Raw genomic sequence first — 20,106 nt, 5'->3', positions numbered from 1 at the left:
ATTCAGATGGAGAATGAGGGAGTTTGCCCGAGGGAGCCCTTGGTTTCTTTGCACAGGATTCAGGTAAGGGAAAAATGGTGCTTGCAACTTGGAGGCAGACTTTCTGGTCTTCAGTGACAATTACAGTCGGCAGACGGCTGTCAGTGGAACCTCAGATGCCCTTTCCAACCGCCTGTTTAGAGCCTGGCCTACAGAGCATTAGCTACAGAACAGAGTGGGTCTTTTCTCAGGGAGTTTGCATTGATAAGGACCCAAATAACAGATAGTGAACTGGAATATCAGGGATTACCACCCAAATCAAAAATAATTTTTTTTCCTAAAATTTAAGTTGTTTAAAATTCTATTATAATATTTGCTTATGGTAAAAAAAAATTAAACCAGTACTGAAGGTTATAGTTGAAAAATAAAGGTCTTATTGCAACCTCCCTTTTCCTAAGACTCTTCAGAAGTAACTACTTAAAGATTTTTAAATATCCATCAAGAAATATTCTATACATATGAAAGATTATATATGATACATGTCCTCTATATTAAATATATGTTAGGTATATATAATTTGCACATTTTTAGTTACTTAAATGGGATTATGATAGAAACTCTGTTACATAATATACTCTCATGTTACTTTTTTCATTTAAAAATATCACTATGAAATGTTGATCCAGCATTTTATTCTACTATAGGAGCCCTTCTGATGTACTGGGTACTGTGGTAGATGGTGGGGAATTTAATGGTTAGGAAAACAATTTTCAAAAGAACTGTCCAAAAATGGAGCAGTCTACCCTATGTAGATGAGAGAGTGTTATCATTACACGTATTCAAGTAGAGGCTGGTTACTCAGGACTCTTATAGAAGAATGCCCCGAATTGAGCTTTTTATAATAGCTTTATTGAGATGTAATCATATAGCATAAAATTGTCTTTTAAATATACAGTTCAGTGATCTTCAGCATATTCACAGAGTTTTGTAACCATTACCACTATCTAATTTCAGAACATTTTCATGGCTCCCAAAAGAAACCCTATACCCATTAGTAGTCACTTCTCATTAACCCACCCCTACCTAGCCTGGCAACCACTAATCTACTTTCTGTCTCTATGGATGTGCCAATTCTGAACATTTCATATGAATGGAATCATACAAGATATGGCCTTTTGTGACTGGCTTCTTTCACTTTGGGTAATGTTTTCAAGGTTTATCCATGTTGTCACATGTATCAGTACTTCATTCCTTTTTATTGCTGAGTATTAGTCTGTTGTGTGGATATATCACGTTTACTTATCTAGTCATAAGTTGAAAGACATTTGAGTTGTTGCAACTTTGTGGCTATTATGATTAATGCTGCTGTGTACATTCCTGAACAAGTTTTTGGGTGAATATATTTTTCCAATTCTCTTGTGTATGTACCTAGGAGCGGAATTTCAGGGTCATATGGTAACTCTATAGTTAAACTTCTGGAGAACTGCCAAAGTAGCTGCACCATTTTGCATTCCTTTGAGCAAAGTATGAGAGCTCCAATGTCTCCACATTCTTGCTAATACTTGTTATTGTGTGTCTTTTTTATTTTAGCCATCCTGTTAGGTATGAAGTGATATCTCATTGTGGGTTTGATTTACTTTCCCTAATGACTAAGATGTTGACCTTCGTTTCATGTGCTTACTGGTCATTTGTATATCTTTGGAGGAATGTCTCTTTAAATTCTTTGCCCCATTTTTGTGTTGTTTGTCGTTTAATTTTTGAGCTGTAAGAGTTCTTTATGTATTCTGGTAAAAATCTCTTATCAGATATATGATTTCCAAATATTTTCTCCCAATCCATATGTTTTCTTTTCACTTCCTAGATGGCATCTTTTGAAGTACAAGTGTTTTTAATTTTGATGAAGTTCAGTTTATCTATTTTTTTAATCGTTGCCTAATCTAAGGTCACAAAAATTTACCTCTTTGTTTCCCTCTAAGCGTTTTGTCATTTTAGCCCTTACATTTGGGTCAATCAGCTGTTTTGAGTTAATTTTTGCTTATGGTGTGAGATAGGGGTCCAGTTTGATTCTTTTGTGTGAATATCCAGTTGCCCAAGTACCACGTTTTGAAAAAATTATTTTTCCCCATTGAATGTTTTCAGCACCCTTGTTTAAAATCAGTCGACCATAAATGTAAGGGTTTATTTCTGGGTGCTAAATTCTATTCCATATATCTATATGTCTGACCTATGCCAGACTACACTATTGTGTTTATTATTGCTTCATGGTAAGTTTTAAATTGGGAAGTGTGAGTCTCCCAAACTTTTTATTCTTTTTCAAGGTTGTTTTGGCTATTTTGGGTCCCTTGCCTTTCCATATGAAATTTAGCGTCAGCTTTCAATTTCTGCAAAGAAGCCAGCTGGGATTTTGATAGGGATAATGTTGAATCTGTAGATCAATTTGGGTAATATTGCCATCTTAACAGCATCATGCCTTCCAATTCATGAACCTGGAATGTCTTTTCATTTATTTAGGCATGCTTTAACCACTTTCAACAGTGTGTTGTAGTTTTAGAATATTATTTTTGCACTCCTTTTGTTAAATATTCTGAAGTAGTTTTTGATGCTATTGTAAATGGAATTGTCTTCTGAATTTCACTTTCAGACTGTTCATTGACAGTGTATAGAAATACAGCTGATTTTTGTATGTATTCTTTTTATTTCTGTAATTATTTCTGTTAGTAGTAATGTCACCACTTTAGTTCAGTCTTTTATCTTATTTTTCTTGACCAGACTAACAAAAGCTTTTAAAGGAACCAACCTTTGATTTTATTGATTTTCTCCATTGTTTTTCTATTCTCTACATCTTTTTTTCTGATTTAATATTTATTATTTTTCTTAATTGTGCTTGCTTTGGTTTTACCTTGCTCTTTTTTTTTTCAAGTGTCTCAAGGTAGAATGTTAGGTTATTGATTTGAGATCGTTCTTCTTTAATATAAATATTTACAGCTACAAGTTTCTCTCTGATCACTGCTTTCACTCCATTTACTCCAGTTTTGGTGTGTTGTATTTTTGTTTTCATTCATCTCAAAGTATTTTCTAATAGCCCTTGTGATTTCTTCTTTGACCCCTTGGTTATTTAGGAGTGTGTTGTTTAAATTTCACATATTTGTGAATTTCCCAAATTTCCTTTTGTTATCAATTTCTGATATCATTCAGTTGTGGTGGGAGAACATACTTTGTATGATTTCCTTTTAAATTTATTGAGAAAGGCCTACCATATGGTCTATTCTGGAGGATGTTCCATGTGCACTTAAGAGGAATGTGTATCTGCCATTATTTTCATTGTTTTTAGAGATGTCTGTTAGGTCTAATTGATTTATAGCTAAAGTCTTCTATTTCCTTTTGTTCTCATGTCTAGTTGTTCTATCCATTATTGAAAGTGGGGTATTTAAATCTCCAATTATTGTGGTTGAATTGTCTATTTCTCCCTTCAAGTGTGTCAGCTTTTTCTTCATGTACTTTGAGGCTCTATTTTTAGATGCATTATTTTTCTAATTGTTATGTCTTCTGAATGGAATGACTCTTATCATTATAAACTTTTCTTGATTGTCTTTCGTGGCAATTTTGTTATTTTTATCTGATATTAGTATAGCCATTCAAGGTCTTGTTGGATGGTGTATCCAAGTGTTTTCCATACTTTTACTTTTAATCTATTTGTGTCTTTCAAACTAAAGTGTATCTCTTGTAGACAGCATACTGTTGAGTCATATTTTTTGTTATTGTTGTTTTGTTGTTTGTTTTTAAAAATCCATTCTGCCAATCTCTGTCTTTTGAGTGGAGTGGTCAATCCATTTACACTTGATGTGATTACTGGTAAGGTGGGATTCATGTCTGCCTGTTTTGCTATTTGTTTTCTGTGTTTCTTATATCTTTTGAAAATTCTTCCTTTTCTTCTTTCTTTTGTGTTAAATAGATATTTTCTGTTGTTCCATTTTAAATTTGTCATTTCTTTTACTATGTTTCTTTCAGCTCTTTTCTTAGTGGTTACCCTGGGGATTATAATTAACATCTTAATTAATAACAACCTCAGGGGTTTCCTTGGCATGCACACAGTTTTATACTTGTGTGGTCTTTTAGATTCCTGGGATTACCTTGGAGCTTTTCAAAGCCTCCAATGGACATTTCATTTCCTAGCTTTTCCTTTTGTTTTTTATTTTTTGTCAGTGTATTGTTTGCTCCAAATGTTTTCACCACCTCAGACAGCAGCAATGTTAAACAATTGCTGCTGATCTTTTTGGACAAACACCTCAGGGAAAAGATTGTTTTATACTGAGCCATCTCTGAGTTAGTTTATGTAAAACAAGCCCTGTGAGTGGAGGCTTTCAATGAACTTCCAAGCAGGTAAAATCGTGACAATTCCCTGGGGATAGAATGCTGGGGAATTCCACACTCATTGTGCTCTTTTCAGTGGCGCTAGGCTGCTTGTTTTCCCAGCTACCATGGTTGAGAGGCTTTTAGTTTTTAAGGCTGTCACAGAGCTGGGGAGAGAAGATGTCTCTAGAGCAACTTAAAAAGCAACAAAAGACACTATTCTTAAGGAGATTCAGCTGTTGTTCTTGAGTACACTTCTTGAATAGTTGCAAGCCTTTTGTTAATTTCCAGAGTTCTGAAAAGTTGGTTGTGACAATTTTTGCCCAGGTTCTCATTGCTCTTGTGGGGGACTGATTTTCGGAGATCCTTAGTTCATCATTCTGGAAGTTGATCCAGATTAGGATTTCTTAATCCTAGTATTCTATAATTCTAATATCTGAGATTCGTATTTGTATAATTGGGAGGAAATAAACATCCACTTTTCCTCCTTTCCCACTAATATGAGCAATACTAAGAGGAAGATGGGAAGTACCTTAGGTGTCAGAGGAAGCCTCTGCAAACATAAGGTGGTTATCCCTTTTCAGGATGCTCAGTTCATCAAGGAGAACTGCTATTAATGCTATATTTATTTAGCATGTATAAATCACCTACTCCTGCAAAGCCTTAGTGAAAAAAAAGAAAAGAACAAAGACCAGCTAACAGATGTAGATTAACAGGTGTTTCCAGGCACCTGGAGGTGGTTACTGTAATTTTGCTCTAAGCTTCCTGGTAGCTGAGGTAAAAGGGGGAAAAACCATAGGAGGCTCCCACTGTCTGATAAAAGAATATAAACAAATGTATCTGTTGGAGCAGATTTGTTCCTGGCACTGATTTCTAGGAGAAATTTATTAAGTGGGTTTTGATGTAATGGACACATTTTTTCAACTAAACTACCCCCATGGGATTTCCATTCTCACAAAGCTCAAAGCCATAGCAGGCAAAGGCAGGAAGCATTCATGGGCGAGATGACAGGCATCTGCAGGGGCAGGTTTGGAGGGAGAGGAAAGAACACTTTCAGCTGCTGGTTGGCACATCTGTCAGGGAAAACTTCATAAAGGTGATAGCATTTAAAGATGCCCTGGAGGGATAGGAAAGATTTTGAAAAGTGGGGAAGGGTAAGAGAATACCATTTTGGGCCAAGGGAATAGCCATAGCAATGGAAAGGTGAGGATACATTTGAAAGATATTCCGTAGGTTTCACAGACTGAGTTTGATGTTTCTCTGGGTATAGGTACTAAAGGAGAGAGAGGACTACAGCCTATCCCCCAGGAGGGGATGTGGAGGTTGGATGGGGGCAGGGGGTTGCAGTGGACCTCTGGACTGGTACAGTCAACATCCCTATTGAAAATGATGGTCATAATAGTAACAGAAGGCATTCAGTGAGCATGTACTGATTACCAAGCAGTGTGCAATCTCAGGATGACCATATGAGGGAGAAAGAGTCGTAGAAATTGAGAACTAGACATATCTCCAAAGAAGTTATACAGACTGCCAACAAACACATGAAAGAATGCTCAATATCATTAATCATTAGAGAAATGCAAATCAAAACTACAATGAGATATCATCTCACACCAGTCAGAATGGCCATCATCAAAAAATCTAGAAACAATAAATGCTGGAGAGGGTGTGGAGAAAAGGGAACACTCTTGCACTGCTGGTGGGAATGTGAATTGGTACAGCCACTATGGAGAACAGTATGGAGGTTCCTTAAAAAACCACAAATAGAACTACCATACGACCCAGGAATCCCACTACTGGGCATATACCCTGAGAAAACCATAATTCAAAAAGAGTCATGTACCACAATGTTCATTGCAGCTCTATTTACAATAGCCAGGACATGGAAGCAACCTAAGTGTCCATCATCGGATGAATGGATAAAGAAGATGTGACACATATACACAATGGAATATTACACAGCCATAAAAAGAAACGAAACTGAGCTATTTGTAATGAGGTGGATGGACCTAGAGTCTGTCATACAGAGTGAAGTAAGTCAGAAAGAGAAAGACAAATACCGTATGCTAACACATATATATGGAATTTAAGAAAAAAAATGTCATGAAGAACCTAGGGGTAAGGCAGGAATAAAGACACAGACCTACTAGAGAATGGACTTGAGGATATGGGGAGGGGGAAGGGTAAGCTGTGACAAAGTGAGAGAGAGGCATGGACATATGTACACTACCAAACGTAAAATAGATAGCTAGTGGGAAGCAGCCGCATAGCACAGGGAGATCAGCTCGGTGGTTTGTGACCACCTAGAGGGGTGGGATAGGGAGGGTGGGAGGGAGGGAGACGCAAGAGGGAAGAGATATGGGAACATATGTATATGTATACTGATTCACTTTGTTATAAAGCAGAAACTAACACACCATTGTAAAGCAATTATACTCCAATAAAGATGTAAAAAAAAAAGAAAAAAGAGGTCAAGTAACTTGCATGAAGCCACACAGCAGAGCTTGATACCCAATCTGTGTCTAGAACAAGAGTCAGCACACTAATAAAAACTCAGATAGTAAATGTTTTAGGCTGTCTGTCCATGTGGTCTCTCTCACAACTACTCTGTTCTGCAGTTGTAGTGTGAAAACAGCCATAGATAATATATAAATGAATGTGGCTGTGTTCCCATAAGACTTTGTTTACAAAAGCAGGTGGAAGGCTGGATTTGGCTCATGGGCCATAGTTTGCCAACCCTTGGCCTAGAGTGCTTGTCCTTAACTACTCTGTATGTATTCTGCCTGCTCAGCCAATCATTTTCACCCTCAATAAGCAGTAGGTGTAGGTGACGGTATGGTGAAACCTCTCAGAATTGTATGGATGAATATGGCCTCATTTGTCTTCTGCTCTGACCTCCGCCTGCTATGGAGAGTCCAGACTGCTTATACTACCTGCCTCACCGGTATTAGCGCAGATCCCTGAATCCTTAATTTAAGGTGGTTTTCACCACCCATTACTGCTTTTTTATTTATTTATATTCCTCCTATTTGAAAGGTTTTCTCTAGGGTTTAGTGATGGTGGATAGTAAGGGAGGGCAAGTAGATGGTGAAAACTTTGGCTCAGCCTTCAGGATTTTGTCTTGGGACACTTTGCTGTCCCTTTGTTCAGTACCTTCTGAGTCTTGCTTTCTCTGCCTTCAGGGTGATGACTACAGAATTTAGTTTGATGAAGTTTTTCAATCTCTGAATGAGAAAGGTCTTTAGGGGGTCTTGTCTTCTGTCCCCAGGTGACACAATACAGACTGTACTCTAGAATGTCTATAGACTCAGTTCTAGAGCTGAACCAGGTGGGGTCCATGAGAACTTTGTGGCTCTATTGGATAGATTCAACAGATACTTGCTGAGCATCTACTATGGCCCAGGCACTGTGCTAAAAACTGGACAAATGAGATATAGTCCCTGAGCTCACAATGCTTATCATCTAGTTCAGGAAGTAGATATTATATACATAATCGCCAGAGGTATCACATAAATGGTGCTAAGTGCCACAAAGGGTGTGCATATTATTTTTTAGAAAGAAATGCCTTGCATGCAACAAGTCTTTGCAAAATAATGATTCTTTGCATGTGAATACAATAGTAGCCTATAAGTCCTTATTCCTGGCTCTTATTCTTATCCTGTGCATCTTACTTCTGTGGAACTGAAAAAAAAAATGCTTCAGTGTTTGGTTTTCAGTATAGTTAATATGACTAATCCCTAACATTTTTAGAATCATAAACAAGGAAAGAATTGCTTTTGCTGACACGTTCTCATTTGATCACAAGGCTAGGATGTACCGCACCACCCAATTTTTGCCAATGGGGGCGCTTTGTTCAGGGTGTGAGGTAGCCTATGTCCTTCAGAATTTTGAAGTTGTTAAAGTGGTAAAATAAGCAAAACCTTCCCACAAGCTGATTTCTGAGCCAGAAATTGAGCACTGCTTGAGGGTTTGTAGGGGGCTCTGGAGTCCATTCTCAGGGTTAGATCCTGGGATTTAGATCTCAGGGTTTATTACCTGGTCTGTGTTACTTACCCTTCAAAGCCTTATTTTTCCCATTTGTAAATAGATATGATAATAGTACTGCTCTCTTAGTGGTGTTGTGATGATTAAATGAAATTAGGCATGTAAAGCCCCTAGCACATGCTAAGTGCTCAATAAATGTTAAGTAATATTTGCTGTCATTGCTGTTATTACAAGACAAAACAGCAGAGAGCTCAACATAAAACTTTAGAAATGAGCAGTGCAAACATGGACACGTTTTTAAAAACGCACTGGGTTTCTTTATGTACGAAATGGGCTAAGAACTCTCATGGCTTGGGGTTTCTGTGAGGAGTAAATGAGAGAATGTGTACTGAAAGTTTGTATCGCAGCACCTGGCCCAGGGTCAGCCCCTTGTGAGTGGCAATTCTCATTATGGAAACAGGATAAGACCAGTTAGTGGAGGCTGGGCTCTGGCCAGAGGTCAAACATTCATCCAGGCAGGGCAGGGATCTGGAAAACCGCAGCAGGGGTTGGTAAGAGGAAGTCTGGGAATGCAGGTGTATTGAGGTCACCTCACCACAGGCTCATGGCTGATGTCCACACAGGAAGGAAGAAACAAGGACTCAGCCACAGAGATTGAACTTTGGGGGCAGGAAAAATGAGAAAAAGAGAAACCTGAGGGTTTGAGAGGAGAGGAGATACCATGCCAGGGCCCAGGCATAGCTAGCCGGGAATACATGAGACTTCAGATCAAGACTGAATTTGTGCTGTTCCACCAGCCGTGCTCCTTACTTCTTTGATTTGGGAGCTGAGCCCACACCTAGGGCCTGCAGGTGGTGGCTGGAGGAATTGGGGTGCTGGGACATTCCAGGCCAAGCTAGTGGCTTATCTGGTGGGTGATATAGTGACAGATACAAACACACGGGGTGGTGAATGGTGATAGGAAACAACCAAGGAAGCTGGAGACCACTTCCCAATTCTAGACCATAAGGCATTTGTCTTTTATTGGAGTCATGGATCAGGTATAAGACTTAGTGGAGGCAGTGGTCTTTGGAAAACCCATGCACGTAGAGTCTTTTTTGTTTTTTATACATTTATTTTATTTATTTTATTATTTTTGGCTACATTGGGTCTTTGTTGCTGCGCGTGGGCTTTCTCTAGTTGTGGCGAGCAGGGGCTACTCTTCGTTGCATTGCGCAGGCTTCTCTTTGCAGTGGCATCTCTTGTTGCGGAGCACAGGCTCTAGGCACATGGGCTTCCGTAGTTGTAGCACGTGGGCTCAGTAGTTGTGGCTGGCAGGCTCTAGAGCACAGGCTCAGTAGTTGTGGCGCACAGGCTTAGTTGCTCCATGGCACGTGGGACCTTCCCGGACCGGGGCACGAACCTGCATTGGCAGGCGGATTCCTAACCACTGCGCCACCAGGGAAGCCCGCACATAGAGTCTTGATAGTGCAATGTGAGCATCTGGGTCTCTGTAAGTCCTGCCTTCCCCCATGGGGTGTTTCCTGGAGAGGAATACTGACCTCCTCTCTTCCACAGTCATAGTGAGCTCAGAGAGAAAAATTCTAAGATCGTAATGCCTGCTCTGTGAGTTGGCTTCTCTGTGATAACCCAAATCTTGCTCCCTGGGGGTCTGGAGAAAACAACCATAGCCCAGGGGTCTCCCAGGACAGCAAATGGTAATAAACAAAAACAGAGCAGGAAATAGGATCAGGGTGAGATGTATGGCTCCTCTCTTCATTAACTCTTCCAGTGGGAGTAGGGAGAGCAGTAGAGGCCAGGTCTGCAGAACCTGTTAGCCCTCCTGGGCATTTGGTGGATACGGAGTGGGTGAGAGAAGGACAGGGCTTCCTATAGTAAAGGAGGCCTGTGGTTATCAGGCCAAGGAGGTTGGTGACCACCTCAGCACAGTGTGCAGCTTCTCAGCTCACAGCACAGTCTGAGCAGCAAGTCTGACATTCTGATTCTTGACAGAGGGTGGCCAGTGCCCATCGTTGATGTCAATAAATATCATGTCAAGAGCAGGGCAATAGGGAAAACTAGAGTTCTTTCTTCTCAGGACTTACAAGGGCCAAATGCCTGGCGCTTTCTACAGAAGGCTAATAGCTGCCTCATTACCAAGATGAATCAGGGCCTCATTAGTCACAAGCAATGCTTGTTTCCATCACTGTGCACAAGGGGGCCTGGGGGCTGGGTTGCCCATCATGAGATGGTAGCCATGTTTGATGAGGACCTCCTAACTGTTTACAGACTTGGGGGTTGACGGTCAGTGTTTCTAGAAGGATTTGCATGGTTTGGTGCAGTGGTTCTCAAACTTCAATGCACAGGAGCATAACCTGGGTGTATCTAAGAAATTCAGATTCCTGGCTGGTTACCATGATGATTCTGATTCAGTCAGTCTGAGGGAGCTCTGGGCGTCTGTGTTTTTAATAAGCTCCACAGGTAATGCTGGTGCAGGTGGGCCATGAATCACAGTGTGAGGAATATGGGTATTGTGGGACAAGTCCTGGACTGGGACTCAGGAGAGCAGAGTTCTGGCCTTTGATTGTCCCCCAGTGTGGTGTGCAACCTTGTGCAAGTCACCTCCCATCTCCGGGCCTGTTTTCTCTGTAGAAAAAGAAGAGAGTCTCAACCCAAGCTGCACAGTAGAGTCACAATAGTAACTAATAAGGAGCTTTGACAAAATGCTGGTGCCTGAGCTAGAGTGTCCCAGGCTAGCATGACATGTCAACACATTGGGGTGACTTCGCCTGTGTATGCATGTTTAAAGAGTTTCCAGATGATTCTAATTACTGCTGGAGTTGAGAACTACTATCTAGGTGATGCCCAGGGCTGATTCTTGTTCTGGAATTCTGAACCTGTTCAACACTGCATTACCTATGCCTCATTTCTTCATTAATTCCTGACATGGAGCAAGAGTTTTCTACATAAACAATTTCCAGATAATTAAAGAGTACTCTGTTAAGCACCAAAACTTTCACCCTTCTTTGATTTTTCTTCTTATACAAACATCAAAATCTTTTTGATGATTTAAAGTTACCACTATGGGACTTCCCTGCTGGCGCAGTGGTTAGGAATCCGCCTGCCAATGGTGGGGACACGGGTTCGATCCCTGGTCCAGGAAGATCCCACATGCCGCGGAGCAGCTAAGCCCGTGTGCCACACCTACTGAGCCTGTGCTCTAGAACCCATGAGCCATAACTACTGAAGCCTGTGCTCCCTAGGGCCCACGCACTGCAACTACTGAAGCCCGCATGCTCTAGGGCCTGCGTGCTGCAACTACTGAGCCCGCGTGCTGCAACTACTGAAGACTGTGTGCTGCAACTACTGAAGCTTGCGTGCCTAGAGCCCATACTCTGCAACAAGAGAAGCTACCGCAATGAGAAGCCCGTGCACCGCAACGAAGAGTAGTCTCAGCTCACCACAACCAGAGAAAGCCCGCACGCAGCAATGAAGACCCAGCGTGGCCAAAAATAAAGTAAAATTAAAAAAAAATAATAAAGTTACCACTGTGGTCATTCTTTTGTGATTTATTCAATAAATATGCATTTGGCATCCACTGTGTTAGGGTCTTATGAAAAAATGTTATAGAGTAGTCAAAAGTTGGGTGGACCATGGGCCAGTAATAATAAAAATGATAACTAACATTTAAACATTCATCAAGTGCTTACTCTATGGTAGGCACTGTTCTAAGCACTCTATCTCATTTAATCCTCACAGCCATCCTCTGAGGCAGGTACAGTTTATCCCCATCTTACAGATGGGAAAACCAAGTCACAGAGAGATTCTGTACTTTCTCAAGTTCTCACAGCTGGTTTAGGCAGATCGAAGATTCAGATCAGTCCTCCATCTCTCTGTGTGTTCTGAAATAATGTTGTTCCCCTGCCCCTCAATCTCTCTGTGTGTTCTGAAACAATGTTGTTCCCCTGCCAGAGCTTCAGTTTCCTCCTGTGCAGAGTGAGTCTGGGCCGCTTTGAACCCTCATACCTTATGAGTCCATGTCCACCCCCAGGTCCCTTAGGAGGTCCCTCACCTGCATCAAGGAGAGCCTGCGTATCTTCGTTGACCTGGGGGAGAGAGACAAGGCTGCTGAGGCCTGGCTTGGGGCTGGGCGACTCCACTACCTCATGCAGGAAGACGAGCTGGTGGAGCTGTACCTGCAGGTAGGCCTCCTGCAGAGCTTATCTGCTGACCTGGGCCATGCGGGGAGGCAGCTGTACCCTCCAAAGTGATCAGCTAGAACTAGGGAGAGGTGATGTCCTCGTCAAGCCCTTGGAGGGATGGTCAACTCTGGGCTGCGCCCTGAACCCAAGATGGAAACCAAGGTGGTCTGGCAGGCTGAATACAAGCAGCAAAGGGCCAGTCCCCGAGTCCCATATGCACGTGTGAGCTCGCAGAGAACATGGTGGGAGACTCGTTCATCTGTCATGTCAGTTTTATCCATTTTTCCAAAACTTGACACACACCTTGACTTCAGGGTTTTGCTGCAGTTTGAGGGAAGGTTGACATGTGTGTGGTATTAACATTATTGTTCTTTTATGATTTTTTGGTTTGCATATCTTTAATATCTGAGATATTAAGTACCTGGGCTTTAAAAAAGATAGGTGTGGAATCAAATCACAGGGCCATTGATTATGAACCGTGTGACTTTGGGCTTGCTACGTGAGCTCTCTGGGCCTCAGTTTCTTCATGGCTGGACCTGTCTCTAATAAAGATTAGGTATAACATTTGCATAGTAAACGTATGCATATAAACATTAACTAAGTGCTTGGGACCTAGTAAATGCTTAATAAATGGTATTTCATTATCATCATTATCTGTACGATACTGACACAATGGTATATAAGATTTGCTCCATCAAAAATATGCCTGTTATCTTTTTTTCCTTCCCATTTCTCATTTTCTCCCCTTTTACTCCCCCTTACTCTATTACTTACAATCACACAAATTCACTTCCACCGAGACTTAATAATGGGGTTGTATAGCATTGATTGAAGCCTCACTATGCATGGGAGACTTTGCTAAACGCTTCATGTGCTTGATATAGTTTAATCCTCATTACAAATGCAGCAGGAGTCTCTACTGAAATTCCCATTTTACAGATGACACTCAATGAGGCTGAGTAATTTGCCTAAAGTGATACAACTAGTAAGTGGTTAAAACTGCACACCAGCAGTGTGACTTAAAGCTTTTACTTGCAGACTCTATTCTGCCTTGGGATTTTAGAGCTGGAAGAATTTCAGAGAGCAGACAATTCAGTCTTGCCTTTCTGTCTCCGGGAGACAAATGCCCAGAGGGAGCTATTGGGGTTGTTCATTGCTTGGTGGCAGAACTCCTGACTCTAGGATTCCATCTCACTGCTTCTATCTTTGTGTAGCAGCATACGCAATAAAAATAACTGAGGGATCTTGCCCCAGTAATTCACTGTCCAGAGCTGGTCCCAGGCACCCACAACCCTAGACTGCCACCTGACTTGATGTTCTGCAGTTATTCCCACTGAGGTGAATAATTTCTACCTAAGGATATTTGAGGTCCTGTGGCTGTGCTGCAGATGTTGTGGTACATTTTCTACTTTCTCATCACATTTTGTTTAGGTGCAAATGTGAAGTAGCTTGTTCAAGATAAAGGGGTCATGGGGCCAGGAGAAGGGTAATGGGCTGAAAGATACTAGCATTTGTTTGCCACTAACTATTGATGTAAACTTGAAAGCTCCTTAGTCTCAGCCTCAGTTTCTTCATCTAGGAACTGTAGGTGTTGGATGAGATCACTCTTCCCAAATTTCAGTCATTTATACATCAAGTTTATAGTTTTGCCATATCCAGGTACCTCTGTACCATTATTTACTTATTTTTCTTTGGCTCAACTTCAAATCAACTTAGCTTTTTACACTAAACAATGCTATCTAAAAGCAGAGGTTTTGAATATGATTAATCTTTTTTTCTGAAACACATTAAAATAAATACTTAACTATTATAAGATGTTTGTGTGCTGCTGAAAACCATTTCTAGGGCCACCAAAGTAATCTCTCATAGCATGGTGGGGAAATGCTGGACTAGTGAATCTTACTAGCCTTATGAGTGTAAAGACAATTTAGGGTTCAGGGAACTTTAGCAGAGGGTTAAGCTAGATGGTCAGGATCTCATTCTTGCCAGTCCTGTGGACATTTGGAAAGTCCTTCTCTCTGCCTTTGACAACAGTCTCTGTCCCACTCAGGCAGCCATCCAGAAAGCCCTGAAGTCAGAGGAGCCTTCCTTGGCTCTCAGGCTCTACGAGGAAGCAGGTGATGTGTTCTTCAATGGGACCCGCCACAGGCATCGTGCGGTGGAGTATTACCGAGTAAGTTGTGGGCTGCACAGTCAGCAGTATCCCTAGCTAGGTTCTGGCACAAACATGAGCAGGGCCACTTGGAGTTCACCTGGCGTCCCCTTCCCCTGTCTTGCTGGTATTTCTTTGTCTTCCCTTCCTCATCCAATGCCCACAGGCTCTCCCTGTCTTCAGTCTAGCAGGCTCTCAAAGAAGGAGCTGATAAACTCTGTCATTCTCAGGCTTGATAAATAAAGTATCTTTCCTGACAGAATATATCATAATAATTACAACTTTTGGGTGCATAGTACTTTACAGTTGGTAGCACACTTTTATGTTGACCAGAATGTTCCTATGTACATGGTATGGTGGGAGATGATTGGTCCATGGGTGAGCACTTGCTTTACTATGTTTTCATTAAGTATGCATTAGAATATATTTAAAAAATTAAAGATGTATAATACCAGTTCATCAAACCTATGCTATCACAGATATTATTGCAAAGAATGAGGCAAGAAATAGAAGATAGTTGATTTAAGAAATAATACTAATGAAATAAATGTCCAGATGTTAAGCAGATATGTGAAGAATCATAATTGTTCGTCACTGACTGAAGTTTGGGAAAACTCATTATCTTATTTGATCTTAATATTTCACTTATTCAGATACTTATTCATTCGCTTGTTCAATTGTTTATTCAGTCATCAAACATTCATCAAGACCCAGTATGTGCCAGGCACTGAGCTAGGGGTGAACAAGAAACATGTCCCTGACTATTGAGGTGCTCTTGGTCATATGCATTTTAGAGATGAGAAAACTAAGGCTCAGAGAGATGAAGTGACCTGCCCAAAGTTCTATCATAATAAAAATAATAGAAATGACTATTTACTGGGGACTCTCAGACACTATGCACATACTCCACGTATGTACTTTGTAGATGAGCACTGTGGGCGCTAAGGGAACGTGTAGCTGGCGGGTGAGTAACTTCTCATGTGACCTTGAGGAAAGTCATCATCCCTTTCCTGCTGTCAGTTTCAGGGAGCCTGATGACCTCTAGTTCTTCCACCTCTGAGGTCCGGGCAGAGCAACCAAGAGCAAGGACCAGGAGAGCGAGTTGAGAAAAGCCATGCATGGAAGGTGCCATCTCCCCCTTGGGTTTAGTCACTGCCATCCCTCAACCCCTGGCAGTAGGATGCAGTACAGCCTCCTAGAGTATGGTATGTGCCAATGATTCTCAGCTAGACTAAGGTTCCTTGTGCCTCTGTTCTCAGGCTGGGGCTGTTCCCTTAGCAAGGAGGATGAAGGCAGTGAAAACCGAGCTCCGGATTTTCAACAAGCTGACAGAGCTGCAGATCAGCCTGGAAGGCTATGAGAAGGCTTTGGAATTTGCCACCTTGGCGGCCAGACTCAGCACAGTCGCAGGTTGGTGGTCCTAATTGTCCAGGGTATTGAATGGGAGGGGGTAACACTTCCTAAGGAGGGACAACAAAGTTGTAAGCGCATAGGCTCTGGAGTCAGACTCCGTGGGTTCAAATTCCAGGTCGAAGTGTCAGGGAGCCCCCAGTTAATAAGCAAGCCACTTAACATCTATAAACCTCAAGTTTGTCATTGGCAAATGAGGATTAAAAATGGCACCCACAGCATGCAGTTGTTATGAAGACCGATGATAATACAGGTAAAACCCATAGCACAGTGCTTGGTACATAATAAGTCCTTGATAAGTGTTACCTGTGCACACTAATTATTATATTATAGTTGGTATTATTGGTATTATTCTGAGTCCAGGGTAAATGGTATTTTATCCTATGCACAGGCAATGCCCCATTACAAAAGCACTGTGCCTTAACTTTTTAATTAGTTAATTATTAGTCAAGTACACATTTTCTTATGGAATTGAAATGTAAATGAAGGTCAGATTCCTGTTAACCTTACTCCCTCAGTAGCTGAAATACTTGCATTTACAACAAAAGCTAATGAGAAACAATGTAAGTCATTAAAACAGAAAAAAAAGAGGCAGAATGAAAAAAGATAAACTCATCTTGAATGTTGGTGCTTGAGGAAAAGCAGGTTTTATTAGAGGAGGATTGATTAGATGTAAAGGCAAATGGAGTCTTCTGTGATAATTCTAGAAGGGACCTCTGGGCTTTCTCAAGGGCATGAGATGTGGATGGTACTGGACTTTATTGTATTTAATTGCACTTCAGGGCTCTCTCTCTTTTCCTACCTCTCCCTTTACTGCAGAAAACCTTATTTGTGCAACTGTCTGCTAATCTCAGGAAGACCTTGGGGGCCCAGGCAGCTCCCTCTGGAGCATTCTTTGTCCTTCCTTGGACAGAAGCTGAAAGGAGGCTATATCCACCATTTCATGTGATTCCCTGTGACTGGACTTTTCCATATCAGAGAGTTGGATTTTCTCCTTTAGCTTTGGCTTTTGGCTCTTTGAAGCCTAAAAGCGATGTTTTTAGATTGCATCAAATAGCCACCTTGCAAATACTCCAAAAACACAATTGGAAGCATTTGTTCTCTTTAAATGCTACTTTGTGTTAAAAGAGTTAGTTATTGAAACAAGAAATCCACCCAAAACCAGAACAAGTCAAAGATCCCTTAGACACCAAGATTCTAAAGCATGAGTTAAAAGTGAATGGGTCTCTGTAGCTTATTTGAGACTGAAAGCTGGTGAAGGGTAGAGGGTGACTAGGGGCTGCTGATGACAGCCTCAGAGAAGAACTCTGAAGAGAGAGACTTTCATGTGGAGAAAACATTTGTTATATGAAGTTATTCATTGTCAGAAATTCTTAGCTACTCCATCGAGCTAGTCTTGTCACCATTCCCATCACAGAGATTTGGAAATAATTATTTCCCAGAATTCTGAGTTACAGTGACATCCACAATGAGAAAATGTTCCTCAGGAATTGTCCCAGAAAACCTTGTCCAGAACACATACTCCACTTAGTCACTCTCACAGATCCCTGTGTTTTCTTTTGTAGCACTTATCACAGGTGTAATCTTACCTTTGTGGGATTATTTAAGGAATGTCTGTGTCCTGTGAGACAGTAAGCCTCATGTGGGCAGGACTTCTGCTTTGTTTGCTATGTCCCAAGCTCCGTCCCTGATACCTAGTAGATCTTCAAAGAATTGTACAGAGTGAACTAATGATGCAAAGTGTTGGCTTCAGGATATCTCTCTCAGTCTTCCAATTTCTAGGAGATCAGAGGCAGGAGCTGGTGGCCTTCCACCGTCTGGCGACTGTGTACTATTCCCTGCACATGTACGAGATGGCTGAGGACTGCTACCTGAAGACTCTGTCGCTCTGTCCACCCTGGTTGCAGAGCCCCAAGGAGGGCTTATACTATGCCAAGGTGTATTATCGCCTGGGCCAACTCACCTTCTACCAGCTGAAGGTAAGAGCCAGGCTTCCAAGGTCATCTGAGAGCTACTGTCCAACTATATTCTTTCCTCACCCTGAACCTTCAGGGTAAAGTTGAGAGGGGTAAGATGGGGAGTGTTGTCTCATAGGGTGGGGAGTGGCTCCTCTGGGAACGCAATGACTCTTTTCACTTAGCCCCCTTGGAGACCTCAAAGAGGCTCCCATCTCTGCTGAGGAGACAGGCCCTAGTTCTTCTCTTTCCTTGTCCTGCTGTGACTTCTGGGCCCACTTCATCTGTCAGGCACTATGGGAACATTGGTCTAGTGCCTGTGAGCTCCTCTAGGACCTATGAAAATATATGAGACCCAAAACAATGCATGAGACCCCCAAACAAAAGAACTATAAGCTCCAAAATTAAAATCAAAATTAATTCTTAACTGTACGTCTAAAAATGTTATAGATTAATTAGTCAATTGCAACTCACTTCTTATAAAGTTGTATAAACTATTTTAGGAGAAATCTAGGTACGTGTTAACATGTTTGAGATAATAACATGCAGGGTCTTAGAATGTAAGTAAGCCTAGGTCCTAAGAAGACCATAGCCCTGACTCTCCTGTTTGCTCTGCTGGAGTTGAATCCAGAACTTCTTATTTTTCCAGCCACTTCTAGAACTGTGTGTGTGGTCTGTAATTCTCAGTTACAATTCTGGCCCTTGAACCTTGTCCCTGGGCACTGGCTGCCCTTACCAGAGGTCTCTGTCTGCTCCAGCACAATGCTTAATCTCTTCATACAGTGGCTTCTGAGTCACTCCTGTGTTTGGCCCCCAGGGGACCCTTAGGGCAGCTCTGTTGTCTTTTTCTTATTTGCCAGAGTGTTTCTGGCCTAAATTTATTATTGACTGATGAAGGTTAACGGGAACCAGTCATCCCTTTTTGAGTCTCACCGGAGGAACCACCTGTTCTGCATCCCAACCATTAGGGAGGGACGATGGGGTAGTGAAGGACTCCCCCACAGTGAGCTTGCCTTTGTCCCACAGCTCCCAGGAAGTGGGACAATGTATGTGTGATCTGATTGCATCAACCGAGGGCTCTAGGGATTTCAAGGGAAAGAGCTCAACTCAAAGTAGCTTAAGCAAAGCAGGAGATTTTATTGGCTCAAGGAACGAGGAAGTTCAGGTATAAGTTTAATTTCAGGTAGTTCTGGATGCTGGTACTCAAATGTCATCATGGATTTCCCCACCTCTCTCTGTATCTCTTGGCTCTGAATGTTTCTGCTTCTCTCTGTTTCTTGGCCTCTTCTCCTCTAGTTATTGACAGGCTCAAGCACCCATCTAAAAGGGTGAGCAACCATTTTCTCTGTTAGATCACACTTCAAAGGTCCCAGAGAGTGACTTGGGACAGGTCAGCTTGAGTCATTTTCACATACCTGAAGCTCTGTGCCCAGGGTGATGCTGCTTCATGATTGTCTGAGCTTGGGTAAGGTGCCATTCCTGTGCCTGAGGAGGAGGGCCGCCAGGGTTAGCACTGTCACAGAACTGCAGTGGAGTTGGTAGGAAGAATTCCCCCAAGGAACCAGGAGAAGAGGGTGGGAAAGGATGTCAGGCAGACAAAAGCTAGTGTTCTTAGTTTTTCCTGCACTGCCTCTTAGCCTTTCCTGGAAATGTCTGCTAATGCTATCTCTTCTCTGCCCCCATGCTGGGGGTTAGGATGCCCACGATGCCACTGAATACTTCCGGCTGGCCCTGGCTGCAGCAGTCCTGCTGGGTGACGAGGAGCTGCAGGACATCATTAGGACCAGGCTGGACCACATCTGCCAGAGCCCCCTCTGGCATAGCAGCCCCTCTGGGCGCTCCTCAGAGAGGGCGCGGTGGCTGAGTGGCGGGGGCCTGGCCCTCTGAGGACAGCTGTCCCATCTCTGACCAGTTGCATGGTCAGAAGCTACCTCTCTGCTCTAGGCTGTTAATCTGGGGGCGGGGTTCAAGTCATCACCTGGCCCAGCCTCTCATCTCAGAATGGGAAGAGCATAGTCCAGAGGGAGAGGGCTCATTCCAGGTCACACAAGGCATGGACGGTGGAGCAGGGATTAGGGGTCCTGGCTTTGTGTCT

At 42.2% G+C, this 20,106-nt stretch overlaps 1 protein-coding gene across 1 annotated transcript in view; it reads left to right on the top strand.

Annotated features, from left to right (window-relative positions):
* SH3TC2 (SH3 domain and tetratricopeptide repeats 2) overlaps window positions 1-19,898 on the top strand; it is a gene marked incomplete at its 3' end in the record, with an annotated part of 63,596 nt that extends 43,698 nt beyond the window's left edge. The window contains exons 13-17 of the mRNA XM_082651789.1: window positions 12,344-12,494; window positions 14,545-14,667; window positions 15,906-16,056; window positions 17,839-18,035; window positions 19,707-19,898. Coding sequence (XP_082507915.1) covers window positions 12,344-12,494; window positions 14,545-14,667; window positions 15,906-16,056; window positions 17,839-18,035; window positions 19,707-19,898 — 814 coding nt within the window. The remainder of the gene's footprint in view (window positions 1-12,343; window positions 12,495-14,544; window positions 14,668-15,905; window positions 16,057-17,838; window positions 18,036-19,706) is intronic.
* Window positions 19,899-20,106: the final 208 nt, after the last annotated feature.

Source organism: Grampus griseus, assembly GCF_964374135.1.
Source record: "Grampus griseus genome assembly, chromosome: 3".
NCBI classification, from domain to species: Eukaryota; Metazoa; Chordata; class Mammalia; order Artiodactyla; family Delphinidae; genus Grampus; species Grampus griseus.
This window is presented reverse-complemented; position numbering and strand designations above follow the sequence as displayed.